The sequence below is a fragment of the Octopus bimaculoides genome, chromosome 19 (genome assembly GCF_046866305.1).
Source record: "Octopus bimaculoides isolate indiv1 chromosome 19, ASM4686630v1, whole genome shotgun sequence".
NCBI classification, from domain to species: Eukaryota; Metazoa; Mollusca; class Cephalopoda; order Octopoda; family Octopodidae; genus Octopus; species Octopus bimaculoides.
Window position 1 is genome coordinate 5,797,805 of NC_142946.1, and position 15,000 is coordinate 5,812,804.

General features: G+C 40.5%; 1 protein-coding gene across 6 annotated transcripts in view; it reads right to left on the reverse strand.

Moving 5' to 3' along the window:
- LOC128250153 (coiled-coil domain-containing protein 83-like) overlaps window positions 1-15,000 on the reverse strand; it is a 137,947-nt gene that overhangs the window by 42,185 nt on the left and 80,762 nt on the right. For 5 of the 6 annotated variants that reach the window (XR_016245163.1, XM_089366546.1, XM_089366547.1 and 2 more), the window contains 4 exons: window positions 14,744-14,912; window positions 12,475-12,642; window positions 6,877-6,968; window positions 6,249-6,317 (listed from right to left, as the gene is read on the reverse strand). Coding sequence is in view for 5 of the 6 variants with exons in the window: in XM_089366546.1 (XP_089222672.1) it covers window positions 6,249-6,317; window positions 6,877-6,968; window positions 12,475-12,642; window positions 14,744-14,912 (498 nt within the window). In the remaining variant the exon portion in view is untranslated. The remainder of the gene's footprint in view (window positions 1-6,248; window positions 6,318-6,876; window positions 6,969-12,474; window positions 12,643-14,743; window positions 14,913-15,000) is intronic. The other variant, XM_089366549.1, reaches the window with a different exon arrangement.

Below are 15,000 nucleotides of genomic sequence, written 5' to 3' on the forward strand. Positions count from 1 at the left end.
TATGTGTGTGCAACCAAAACGGTTATTTTGCCATGCAACTAGCTTAGCTGTTTATGTGTTTGAGTGTGTGTGTGTATGTGTATGTGTATGTGCATCTGTGTATGTATGCATGTATGTATGTGTGCATGTATATATATGTATATATACACACATATATACATATATTTATAAATAATATATAATATATATATTATATATATACATACATATATACGTGTGTGTCACACACACTCATATATACCTAGAACATATATATATATATATATATATATATATATATATATATATACGTGTGTGTGTACACACTTATAAATTACATAATTACTTTTCATTACTTGGAACCGCTGCGATATATTGCCGCTTATGTGCTGCCTGTGAATGTACATCCATTCGCTTATATGAGTGGATACGTATCTGATGCTATTGTCTCGTGATCAGAATAAAACCATGCCTATCTGCTATTCTCAAGATATTTATTCCTTTTGAATACGCACAGCTTTCTTAACGATAATATTTTACATGAATGAATATTTTGTATGAAATGATGGCAAATATCATTGTGAAGGTTGATTTAGCGGTGATTCTCGCTCAAGCTGAGTGTTCTACGGTAACTATTATCGTTGTAATTGTCGTTGTTGTTATTGCTGTGGTTGTCGAGTGCCACATCAGCCTTGAACATTTTCTCATGTTCCGTCCATTTTACTTGGGTTTGTCTCGAATCGCAGATTCAAGAGATACTTTTTAAATACATCTATGTACATACACTTCAGGTAAATTTTGCGGTTCCTTTAGCAAGATATTAAAAATATGGGGCCTTTGAATCCAAGGATATTGCAGTATGTGTTCCTGATTGTCGACGGTGAGGTCATGGAGTCGTCCATGCTGTGAAAACCAGTTCAGAGCTTAATATAGCTTTCAATACCGAAGCTTGGCTCAAGCTGTTTAAAAATCTGCATGTATAGTTCAGTGCATATCTTCGTCGTCTCTCCTGAAGTTATTAGATTTTTTTATACATTCTTAGATGTTGAATTGAGCAGTGAAGTGACATTTTTCGTGAAGCTCGAATGCTTCTAGATCTACTATTACTTTAGCACCGTTTGGAAGTAGTCCAGGCGTCTGAGAACAAATATTCCCCACAAGCGAAACATTTACTTCCTGTTGTCTCGGACGTCATTCAACCATCATTTCGTTCCTCGTTGCCATCAAGGTAAATGTGTACATTGAAAAAAAATGCATCCTCGTTCATATTTATTCCGTCATCGCATACTGTCTATAATACTATGTTATATATATTTTATTTTATTTATGCTCCCTTTTTAAAGCCTTTCCAGGCTCATGGGCCCGGTTTCCCAGTTTCTATGGCGTATGGCGTATGAGACTACGATTTTTTCAATTACTAATTCATATTTTGTTAAAATTTTTAATTTACAAGTTTTTCAAACAAGCAAAAAGTTAATTAATCATTCTTCGTTTGACAAATTGTTTGTTATTCATGTTGTGTAAAAAACGCCTCTGGTATTTTATTTTAACGCCGGCTAGCTTTTATATCAGTGTGAGGAGAGAGAGAGAGGGAGAGAGAGAGAGAGGGAGAGAGAGAGAGAGAGAGAGAGAGAGAGAGAGGGAGAGAGAGGGGGAGAGAAAGAGAGAGAAAGACAATGAGTGGGGTAGAGAAAGAGACAGACAGACTCATAGACAGACAGGCTGAGATATTTGTAATAATGTGTAAATTTATTATATATTAACCTTTACTTTGTATTTGTTTTTTTTTTTTTTGGTTATTTATTGTTTTCTTGCACTAAGACGGCGAGCTGGCAGAATCGTTAGCACGTCGGGCGAAATGCTTAGCGGTATTTCGTTTGTCTTTACGTTCTGAGTTCAAATTCCACCGAGGTCGACTTTACCTTTCATCCTCTCGGGGTCGATAAATTAAGTACCAGTTGCGTACTGGGATCGATCTAATCGACTGGTCCCCTCCCCCAAAATTTCGGGCCTTGTGCCTTGAGTAGAAAAGAGCATTGTTTCCATATTTCAAAAACGTCGATTATGTCCCGACTTTGTTCCATATTTAAGCTAGTTTAAAGCCGTAACATTCGAATTTGCTGCGTTAGTTAACAATTTGGATTGTGTCTCTAGTTCGGTTTTAGTTATTTAAAACGCAACACTCGAACAAATTTCATTATTTTAAAGAATACGATTATATCTTGTATGCCGTTCAATATTTAAATTGCTGAAAGGAAAAAACCTCGGAATTTTGTTGCATTATATTAAAAAATCTTAGTCATGTCTTCGTTTACGCTCTATAATTAATATTACATATATTAAATATATTTCTAATTAGAAAAATATTAGATACAATTCTTAATATGTATATTTGAATATATATTTATATTGTAGAATAGACAACAATGGGGGAGTGGAGACAAACGAGGTCAGAATGAATAGAGTTCAGAGGGAGATGGATATAGAAGAATAAGAACATAGATATAGAGAGGGGGAAAGAGAGAGAGAGAAGGAGAGGGATGGGCGTGAATAGGGACCAGATAGTAAGAGGGAGAAAAGAAGATTAGATGGAGGAGTGAAAGAGAGGATGTGAGAAAGATGTTGTAACAGGTGAAGTGGTGATAGAGAAAGAGAGAGAGAGAGAGAGAGAGAGAGAGAGAGAGAAGGAGAGAGAGTGGTGAGAGCATACAGAAAGACATGATCTACAGACTAGAGAGAGCGAGAGAGAAAAGAAGAAACAGTCAGAGAGAGAGAGAGAGAGAGAGAAACAGGCAGAGAGAGAGAGAGAGAAACAGGCACACAGAGAGAGAGAGAGAGAGAGAGAAACAGGCAGAGAGAGAGAGAGAGAAAGAAAGATGAAGAGAGAAATGAGATAATGAGACTCTAACAGATGAAGAGTGAGAATAACAAAGTGACAGAGAAGGAAACAGAAGGAGAAAAAAAATAGGGAAAGAGAGGAGAATAAAGACTAAAAAGAAAAATGGGAAAAGGAGAAGAGAAAGAGAGAGGATGTGAGAGAAACGGTGAGAGGAAGAGAGAATGCGATGGAGATGTTATGACTCATGGAAAACCTGTAAAACAGGGGAGTAAAGAAATGAAATCGCCCAGATACAATGGCTAACTTTCTCCTTTTCAGATGGCGTATTCAGACCTTACATCCGGTACAGGGGAATCATATTATTGTCTGTCTATTGACCAAAAGAATCCTTCTTTCTACAGAGATTTCTTTGCGCGTTGATGAAATTCGAAGCAAAATGCAATCGAACTCCGCGTCTCTTCATTCTAGTCCCCCCCTCCGGCCGCCACCAAAACAAGAAAAAAAAAACCGAATAAATTTATATAAACATTGTGTAATCCAAATATTTTTCTTTGCTAACGATTGCACGGTGTCATACGAAACTTCATAGATATGAATGAAGCGTAAAAATCAATATTTAATATTTGATATTTATATTTTCACATGCATTATGGGTGCATGTTATTACAATTTATATGTATTCGTTATGTAAATACACGTCATAGTAGTTTGGGTGTCGGGTTTACGATTACAATATCTTATGTTCGATTCTTGGGCCGGGTGGCACCTTCTTTCACGCTGCTCAATTGAAAATGAGTACCAGCTTAGGGTTAGCAAAGCTTTCTCTCCGTCCAGCAGTCTTGTTTACGATTTTTTTCCCAGGTCAGGAGTAGAAGAACTGAGAGAGTGCGTGTATCTGTTCTCAACTAAATATTCACTTAAACAATCAGACAATTATTGAAAGCGTGCTACATGCTACCACTCAGGGCTCGCTTGCGAATAACGGCAGCGCTTTTCAGCTGGCAGAAATGAATTTTACCTGTAATTCAAAAGGGCCAGATTTGTCACATTCTCGGTCATGCTGATTCGCCCTGAGAACTGCGTTAAGAGTACAAGTGTCTGGAGTGCTTAGCCACTTTCACGTTAATTCCACGAGCAAGCTGATCCGTTAATCGGATCAACCTGAACCCTCCTCGTTGTAGCCAATGGAGTACTGTACGCTTCCATATATATATATATATATATATATATATATATATATATATATATATGGAAGAAACCCACCGTAAACTATAATTCCCTGAAAAAGTTTAACCTTTATCGAAATTAGTCTCAGTGGGGGACAACTTCAAAACAAAATACAAAAGGTTCACACAGAAAAGAAAACATACAAATAAACGCAGACATCCCATCTTCAGCTACCTATCAGAGGTCATTTATGATTTCGACACTTGGCAGTATCATTCAGTCGGATGGTATCAGCATGAAAAATATAAACGCTACAAACAGACCAACACAAAAAAACACACATGTGCGTGTGTGTGTGTGTGTGGAGGGGTGTATAATGGGATGCAAATTTACATAAGTGACTCACATTTATTACATCCAGCATCTTTGCCTTAGATCCTCAATTCTTCAAAAGAGCTGAAGAGGTACCTTCGTGATACCCTGAGTATCTTGGTCAGTTTTGGTCGGACCAAACAAAGCCTATTCCTCTCCCGGTCTAACCGCCACCGACGTCTTCCAGAAATACCGAGAGGAAGCAAAGATTCGACAACACCACAGCACTGGTAGTTTATTTATCGATTCCGAGAGGAGGAGAAAAGGCTAAGTTTATCTCGATTGCAGAGCACAGAAAGCCAGAACGAATACTGCCTACTGGCCGCGTTCACCGACATCTATGTAAATCATAAATTATATTTCCTTCGGTGTAAATATACCAACGAGAAGCAGCTACAGAGATTATAAATCACATTTATTAGACCAGACATAGACAGAGGGACATTTAACCTTAAACACAAATATTCTAATTATGGATGAATGGTTTCTTATGCTGTCTGTCGATCTCTGCGGCATCTTTCCTAGATGTCTTCTTAAAGAGTAATAATAATAATAATGATAATAATAATAATAATAATGATGATGATGATGATGATAATGATAATAGTATATCTGAAAATATTTGGTTCATTCATTCGTTTATTTATTTACAATCATTGTCAAGAAACGAAATTAATAAAGAGCTGATTAATCTCAGCCAATGATAAATAAACAGAATCATTGATTAATTAAACATAGTCACTAGCCAGCTTTATAGAATAAATAATAAGAAAGGAGAAGTAATTTTAGCAAGTAGAATAGAAACAAACGGTTGTTGGTGTATAAAAGTAGACAGCTGTTGAATGCCGTGGCTTGCTCGACGCTGGAGGGGGAGGTGTGACAATTAACAGCGCAAACACTGCTGCCTTTACACCGTCGCTCACTCTCACTCTTTCTCGCTGTGACTTTCTCTTTGTCTTCTCTACCTGATGCACACTTAAAGTCTATCAAATCCATTGCAAAGAGGGAGAGAGAGAGAGAGAGCACTTTGCTCTCATGTGTCTATTCCCTGCTGAGGTTACCATGGTCTTTTCCGTAGGCTTTTCTCTCCATGGGTAAACCTAATGTTACCCCATTTTACACTATTGACATTTTCTCTGATATACGATACCCTTTTTTTTTTTGCCCCTACCAATCCCTTTTGTATTTGTCCCCTCTGTGTGCAGCCCTGTGTGGCTAATAAAAGAAAGATATTTATCTATCAATCAATCTATCTATCTATCTATCTATCTATTTATCTATCTATCTATCTATCTATCTATCTATCTATCTATCTATATCTATCTATCTATCTATCTATCTGTCTATCTATCTATCTATCTATCTATCTATCTATCTATCTATCTATCTATCTATCTATCTATCTATCTATCTACGTGGGCAGAGATAAGAATACACGGGGGTGCGAATGCCTCAGAGAACTGCTCAGACGCTTTCAACCGTCTGACGGGTACCGACTCGCCCACCCGAATGCGCCAACGTGGACATGGAGCAGCCGCAGCGGGTCCTCGAGATCGTATCTAGATAGGATGCTGTGTAGGACGGTAGATAGAGATAGCGTAGGGTGTCCACAATTCCACATAATCAGCTACACCGATCATATCCACCCGAATGATATATCCCTCCAAACTCTCTCTCTCTCTCTCACACGCACACACACACACACACACACACCGGTACATAGATGGATAGATGAATAGATAGATAGATTGATAGATATAATTATAGTTCATGTTATAGATATTTGTACGTATGTTTGTGTGAATAATATGCGTATTTGATTAAATGCCCATATTTTAGAAGTCTACAGAGTACAAATGAGCTATGTATGTATAAACATTTTGGTACTCACTTCGCGTTTAAGCCAGCCATTATCTTTTAACTGGCGGCAGCAGTGCTTCGGCATTAACGACACGACTTTCTGCAACAATAAATGAAAATCTATTAAAATCTAAATAATCAAAATGGCTACCATCATATGCGAAATTTTAACTTCCGGTAACATTCAACCATTGTCTGCTTAAGATAAAAGGTTTTGATCAGTTTAGCGCACTTTCTTTTATTTGTTTTGGTTGTTTTAGACATTTGACCACGGCCAAGATGGAGCATCATCATGAATGGTTTAAGTTTAGGTACTTACACTTTTGGCCTATTTTACTGAACCCACTATGTTACGGGGACGTAAACAAACCAACAAACACCGGTTGTCAGCCGGTGGTTCGGGGACCAACAACACAAATTCAACGATACACATACACACGCATACACGCTCTCTCACCAACACATACACACACATATTCAAGCACACGCGCGCGCACACAATCACACGCACAGACTCACAGACGCTCGTACACATACATACACACATGCACACACACACACACACACAAACATGCGTGCACACACATTCATATACATGCTTCAATATATATGTATGTATGTATGTATGTATGTATGTATGTAACGATGCACTCAAATACCTTGTTAGCCTTCTCTTTTTGACTCTCGACTTTCTCCGTCATGGTTCCTTCTACTCTGTCTCTCTCGTGAACCAACTGATCTGTCAGAGTCGCTGAAATAGATAAAGTGATAGAGAGACAAATAGATAGACAGACAGACAGACAGACAGACAGATAGACAGACAGACAGACAGACAGACAGACAGATAGATAGATAGATAGATAGATAGATAAATAGATAGATAGATAGATAGGTAGATAGATAGATAGATAGATAGATAGGTAGATAGATAGGTTTCTTTATTAGCCACACAGGGCTCAACGAAGATGGGACAAATACAATGTAGAGCTTTTCTTTTTGGGAGGGGGAAGGAAGGAAAAAAAAAAAAAATTGGTGGTGTCAATCAAAAGGGATCGTAGGAAGGGAAAAAGGGGGAGTTCGATCAAAAGGGATCGAAAAAAAAAAAAAAAAAAAAAAAGGAAAGGCCGATCAATAGGGATCGTGTATCACACAGTAATGTTCTCGTGTAAAAAGAGGGGAGGACAGTTTAGGTTTAGCCGTGGAAGGAAAAGCCTACGGAAAAGACCACGGTAACCTTGGTCAATATTCTCATTGAAGAAACTATAACAGTAAGTGACTCTCTTTTGCCTTTTTGTTTTTTTTTTTTTCTTGTTCATAGGGTTATGCTCAAGATGGCTCCGTCGTTCACACGTGCCATCCTTGCTACATTCACCCATCTTTTTTTGAAGCATTCACTAGACAAGACTTCCCTTTCTACTCTCACCTTCCTCTTCAGGTGATACTTGAAGAAGTTGATGAGAGATTGCCCAGAGAGGAAAGTCTTTGTCTCTAGACCTTTCAGACGCGTCCACCATACACATTCTTTCGCCATAGCCACAAGTACGATGAAAATAGCTCTTCCTTCCCGTTTAAAGGAAGGAGGCGCGACAATATTCACGATAGACTCGGCTGATAGACCGACTCGTCCCACACGCGATAGCAGTTGTTCGACGTAAGCCCACAGCTCGGAAATGGTGGGACACTGTACGAGTGCGTGCAGAACGGTTTCGTCGCTCTGCCGGCATCTCGGACAGGTCGGCTCCGTGTTTCTCGAGCCATGCCTGTAGAGCTTATCCCGAACGGGTAGTGCTTCTCGATAGCACTGCCAGGCCAGGGATCTCTGGAAGTTGTCCATAGGTCCCGGCCCGAAGGTCGTCTTAAACAGGCGGGTCAGGTATTCCTCGTCGACGCCCAGGTTCGCCCCGAGATCGTCGTCGTACCTTCCCTCCACTAATCCACTATAGAATGCGTTAGTTGTGATGCAGTCGCTCAAGGTTGACCCGGGTTGTTGGAGTTGCCGAAGAGCAGCGCGACACTCGCGGTGCCATTCGCCCTTCCTCGGCCTCTCCTTGATCCATGACTGCAGTTTGGTCATGGAGACGAGCTGCGGGAAAGCGCGCCGCACAAACGGTGACCACACCTGTTCACCGCTGTCTACGTAGAGCCGGAGATGTCGCAGTCTCAGTGCGTGTCTGCGCATCATCAACCACGGCATGCCCAGTCCTCCTTTTAACGGGTGTTGGCAGCAAACGGATCGCCTAACCATCGGAACGCTTCCTTTCCACAAGAAGCGGAAGAGGATGCGCTCCAGTTTGGTGATGGTAGGGTCGGGACAAGGAACGACGGTCAGGCGGTAGTAGATGACGGACGCGATGTACGTGTTCGCCACCTCCGCCCGACCTTTCAGGGAAAGCTTCCTCTCGGCCCATTGCCGGGCTAGAGTGGCCACCCTTCTCGTTATCTCGTCCCAGTTCTTCTCCGTTTGGAGGTCTGGACCAAACCAGACCCCGAGCATCTCAACCGGACCGTCAGTCCAACGTCCCACGACGGAGGCGCTACTTGACGGCATGGGCTTGCTTCTCCAGGTGCCGAGCCGCAAGCCCACTGACTTATCCCGGTTGATTTTCGCTCCCGTTACCGCATCGTAGTCTCTCAGTGTCTCGCCGACAAGCTCGATGTGCTTTTGGCTAGACACTATGACGGTGACGTCGTCCGCGTATGCCGACACGCTCGTCCCGCATCCCAACTCTCGCGGGATGCCCCTCAGCGTCGCCAGCTTCCGCAGTAGTGGCTCGAGAGTCAACACGTACAGAAGCGACGAGAGGGGGCATCCCTGACGGACCGAACGTGCAATGTCGAAGGGTCTTGATAGATGCCCATTGACGCGAACTACCGAACGGATGCCTCTGTACAAGGCAGCCATCCAGCCGCGGAAAATGGGACCGAAGCCGGCCGCTATGAGGACAGCCTCCAAGTATTGATGGTCTACCCTATCGAAAGCTTTCGATTGATCTAAATTGATCAGGGCCCCACCCATGCCAGGTTCCTTAACTACCCTCTCTATGATGTAGCGCATCAGATGGAGGTTGTCATGGATGCTCCTGCCCGGCACCGCGCACGTTTGCGCCTTGCCGATCAGTTTCTCGATGACAAGCGCCAACCGCTTGGCTAACACCTTGGCCAAAATTTTCAAGTCTGCATTGAGCAGAGTGATGGGCCTAAAGTTATCTATGACGTCCCCCTTGTTTGGATCTTTCTTCAGCAGCGTTACGGCTCCTCGACTCACAAAACCGGGAATGCTCCCGTTTTGCTGCCAGTTGCAGTACACCGCCACCAAGACGTCTCCAAACAAGTCTGGCATACAGTTGTAAAGCTCGTAGGGCAGACCATCCAAACCCGGAGATTTGTCCCTCGAGCATCCCGCCATCGCGTCCCTCACTTCCGCTGCCGTGATGGCACCTTCGCAGCACTCCGCCTCTCTTGCCGAGAGTCGTGGCAGTCTGTGCAGGTAGGCACTGAAGTCCACCCTGCGTTCTCGCTCGCCATTCGTCCCAAACAGTCGAGCAAAGTGCCGCTGAAAGGCCTCACACATTTTGCTTGGCTCGAGCAGTTCGCGCCCCTGTTCGTTCACCAGAGACCGAATGGTGGCTTTGTTGCCCTGTTGCGCCTCCACCACCCGGGCCTCTCGTGCGGCTCCAACACCTTTGTTTCTTTGAGCACGCATCCTAGCCCTGACAACGCACCCTTCGTGTTTGGCGTTGAAGTGTTGGTCAAGGGCCAACCTCGCCGCCAAAGCGTCGGATGCGATGCCACTTCTAATTGCCTCTTCTAGCTTCTTAACTAGCTCACCCTCTACTCTGTTTCTGTCTATGGCTAGTGCTTTGCTATACATAACCGCTTCTACGTTTATTGCTCTCTTGAGGGCAAACCACCATTTGTTATTGATGATGGCTCCTGTCAAAGCCCTCTTTACTAACGTGCTAATCCGGTCTCTGAAAACTGGTCTCGACGGGAAAGACGCGTTTAGTTTCCAGTAACCGGAGCCCTGCCTATGTGTCTTATCTAAGTCTAGCGTACACGTCACAAGTTTGTGATCCGTGTAGCTGACTATGTGAAATTGTGGACACCCTATGCTATCTCTATCTACTCTCCTACACAGTATTCTCTCTAGATACGATCTCGACGACCCGATGCGGTTTGTCCATGTCCACATTGGCGCATTCGGGTAATCGAGTCGGTACCTGTCAGACAGTTGAAAGCGTCTGAGCAGGTCTTTGAGGCATTTGCATCCCCGTCTAGATAGATAGATAGATAGATAGACAGACAGACAGACAGATAGATAGATAGATAGATAGATAGATAGATAGATAGATAGATAGATAGATAGATTTCTTTTATTTGCCACACAGGGCTCAACAAAGATGGGACAAATACAATGTAGAGCTTTTCTTTTTGGGAGGGGGAAGGAAAAAGAAAGGATAGATAGATGGATAAAGCGAAAAAGAGAGAGAGAGGTAGGGCGGGAAGAGTGCAATGGTTAATTGAGTAGCTGGTTTGTATTCTTTTAATTGTTTCAGTCACTGGATTGTGGCCATGCTGGAGCACCGTCCTCAATTTAGTCAAACAATTCGAGCCCAGTGTTTGTTTTAAGTTGGGTTCCTATGTTAAGGGGTTCTTTTTGGCGTACTGCTAAGTTACGGTGATGTAAATAAACCACGTAAAGGTTTCGATTTCTTCGAGCGAAATCCATCAAGATGATGCCCCAGCATGGCCGTAGTGAAACAATTACATTTTTTTCTAGTCTAGGCACAAGGCCAGAAATTTGGGGGGAGGTGGCCAGTCGATTAGATCGACCCCAGTACGCAACTGGTACTTAATTTACCGAAAGGATGAAAAGCAAAGTCGACCTCGGTGGAATTTGAACTCAGAATGTAAAGACAGACGAAATACCTATTTCTTTACTGCCCACAAGGGGCTACACACAGAGGGGACAAACAAGGACAGACAAACGGATTAAGTCGACTATATCGACCCCAGTGCGTAACTGGTACTTAATTTATCGACCCCGAAAGGATGAAAGGCAAAGTCGACCTCGGCGGAATTTGAACTCAGAACGCAGTGGCAGACGAAATACCGCTAAGCATTTCGCCCGGTGTGCTAACGTTTCTGCCAGCTCGCCGCCTTAAAATAGTCAGGGGTATCGCACTGCCTTCCTCACTAATCACAAATCCCACCGAAAGAAAAAAGGAAGTAAAGGAGGTAGGTCCTCAGTGGGAGTTAAACCTAAGTGGCAAATACCCATGAATAGATATCGCAAGGCATCTTGTCGGATGCTGTGCCGATTAAGCCGATGTGTTCATTTTATACGTCTGCTATGATTCAAAAACAAAGGTATTTAAAAAAACAGGATTTTTTTTTTTGATAAATTATTTAAGGGAGGTAACTCTTAAACAAATACTGAAGAGTAACTTCCCCTATTTTAATAAACTTGGTAAAATAAAAGGAGAGTGATGTATAAGAATTTACGCACACGTACATACATACATACATACATACATACACATAAGCATGTACATACGTATCTTACGCACATGTGTGAGCGTGTGAGTGTGTGTGTGTGTGTGTATATATATATATATATATATATACACACATACATACATATATATGTATATACGTATGTATATATACATGCGTATATATATATATATATACATATATATATATATATATATATATATACATGTATCTATGTATGTATGCACGTATGTATGTATGTATGTATGTATGTGTATTTATATGTATGTGGCTTTGTGTCTGTGTTTGTCCCCCACGGCCACTTTACAACCGGTGTTCGTCTGTTTACACTTCCGTAACTTAGTTGTTCGGTAAAAGAACCGATAGAGTAAGTACTAGGCCAAAAACAAAACGGAAAATGTACTACTGGGGTCGATTCTTTCGACTAAAATTCTACAAGGTGATGCCCCACCATTGCAGCAGAGTAATGACTACACACACACACACACACACACACACACACACACACACACACATATATACATGTATATATATATATATATATATATATATATATATATATATATATATATACATGTATATATATATATACATATATATATATAATACATTTGTATATATATATGCATATACATATACATACATACATACATGCATATATATATATATATATATATATATATATATATATATATATATATATATATAAAGCACAAGAACAAGACAGAGTGGCATCTTACTTTGTAAGTAGTTGTAGCATTGATGCAAATCATTCAATTGTTTTTCCAGACGATCGATCTGTTTCTTGTCTTCGAACTGTCCTTTTTCCTCATACAGCTTCCAATATTCTATTTGTTTTTCAACGTCTTCGATTTCTCGATTGGTTGATGATATCTCCTCATTCAAATCTGAATTAAGATTAATATTTAAATCTGTACTATCATCGTTAACAGCCGTTGAGATTTAAAACGAAAGGGGAAGAAACTGTTTTATTGTCAGGGGTGAACAGCGAACGCATAAAAGTATGTGGATGGGGTTGCGTTTGTGCATAAACAAGAAACTAATCTTTAACTGAGTAAATGTCTAGATATGCTTTTCATCCTTTTTTCCTTTCTTCTTTTGCCCTTTCGATGCCAACCCCCTTGGGACTGCTCACAATCCTGGTACGAGCTTCCTGTTTTAAAATAAAATAAACCAAAATCTTCCATCAAAATTTTATGTAAAATTATGTCCGAAACTCCAGCTTCAGTTTAACAAATTATTGTATTTGTTTCTTCGTTATTTCCAAGATGAATTCGTTGCTATTATGTTAAACTGTCGTATGTCCAATTTTGGCCAACTGACTTCTTTTTTTTTTTTTTCATTATTTAATTTTGATTGCAATAACCAGTTCTTTTAGTCAGCCAATCGTATCTCCAGCTGCTTCAGATGCCGAGATATAAAAATTGTCTAAGTGTAGTACAACGGCTTAGTATTTTACAAAAGTGTAGTAAGTCACACGTACGACAGTTTTGCAAAATTATTTCTGACTTTAAATATAATACATAAATGGAATTACGATTTTATGCACCCAACAAAGTATTATTGTTTAGCTGAAACTGTTGCTAACGTAAAAAAAAAAATGGAATGGTAAAACTATTTTATCGTTTTCTGAAAAAAGCAACGTTTTGAACTTACGACACTTTTGCGAGGTATCACTGTATACCAATATATTATCTGATATATTTCTGTCCTTGTTTTAAGCGGCTAAAACAACGATGTCTTCACTAAGATAGAGTTCTCTCCCATCATGGTCAGGTATTCTTTTCTACTGTAGGCACGAGACCCGAAATTTTGGGAGTGGTGGTGGTCAGTCGATTATTTCGACCCCAATACGCAAATGGTACTTAATTTATCGACCCCGAAAGGATGAAAGGCAAAATCGACCTCGGCGGAATTTGAACTCAGTATATAAAGACAAATGAAATACCACTACGCATTTCACCCGGCGAGCTAACGTTTCTGCCAGCTCACCGCCTTATCATGGTCTCCTATTAAATTGACTATTCTGACATTTTTAACTATCAGTCATTTACTACACTCAATCAATCTTTAATCCGACATTCCATTATACAAATGTATTATTCTATGAACTTTCGTCCTCAGCTCAAATAACTACGACGATGCTTGACTAAGAAAGAGTTCTCTCCCCTGATGATCGTTTAGTGTTATCGTCTATTTATTTATTTAATCGCTCCTACCCCCGTTAACACCGTTTTATGTAATCGATTCAGGAACTGTTGGATGGCAGAGTTGACCCCAGCGGAGTTTGGAAATGATGATAATGATAATAAAGTATTCTTCATAAATTGCTGAGGGTTGACAAAATCATTAGGGTCGGTAATAATGAATTTATAGCTTTCTAGTATAGGCAAAAGGCTTGAAATTTTAGGGGTTTGAGGGCTGGACGATTACATCACTCCCAGTGATTGACTGGTGTTTCTGTCATCACTTCGGGAATGATGGGAGGCAAAATCAGCTTTGGTGGAATGTGTAACTCGGAACGTAGAGGCGGATGAAATGCCGGTCAGCATTTTGTCCGACACTCTGACAATTCCGCCACCTCACCGCCTTAATAATAATAATAATAATAATAATAATAATAATAATAATAATAATAATAATAATAATAATAATAATAATAATGATATTAATAATAATAATAATAATAATTAAAAATAATAATAATAATAATAATAAAGATAATAATAATAATAATAATAATAATAATGATCCTTTCTACTATAGGCAGAAGGCCTGAAATTTTAGGGGCGGGGATTAGTCGATTACATCGACCCCAGTGTTTCACTGGTTCTTAATTTATCGACGCCGAAAGTTTGAAAGGCAAATCGACTTCGGCGAAATTCGAACTCCGAACGTAAAGGCGGACGAAATGCTGCTAACGATTCTGCCAGCTCAGCAACAACATCAAGGACAGTAGCAAAAACAACTCAAACAAAGCTGTTTTACCGGCAATAACTTTCTTCTGGTCTTCGACTCGATTCCATTTGTCTTGAAGCGCTTCTACAACCACATCTTTACCGACAACTTCTTCACTGTTCCATTTGGTTTCAGTTTCTCGGAATTGGTTCAAAAGACGCTCCACGAGAACCGTTTGTTCGGAATGAAGCTTGTGATTCTGGAATGAAAGAATGCATATTCAGCTTTCATTCTGTTCAACTGGGGACGTTAAAAAGAAAATTAAATAAAACATATTTCAGCGATGG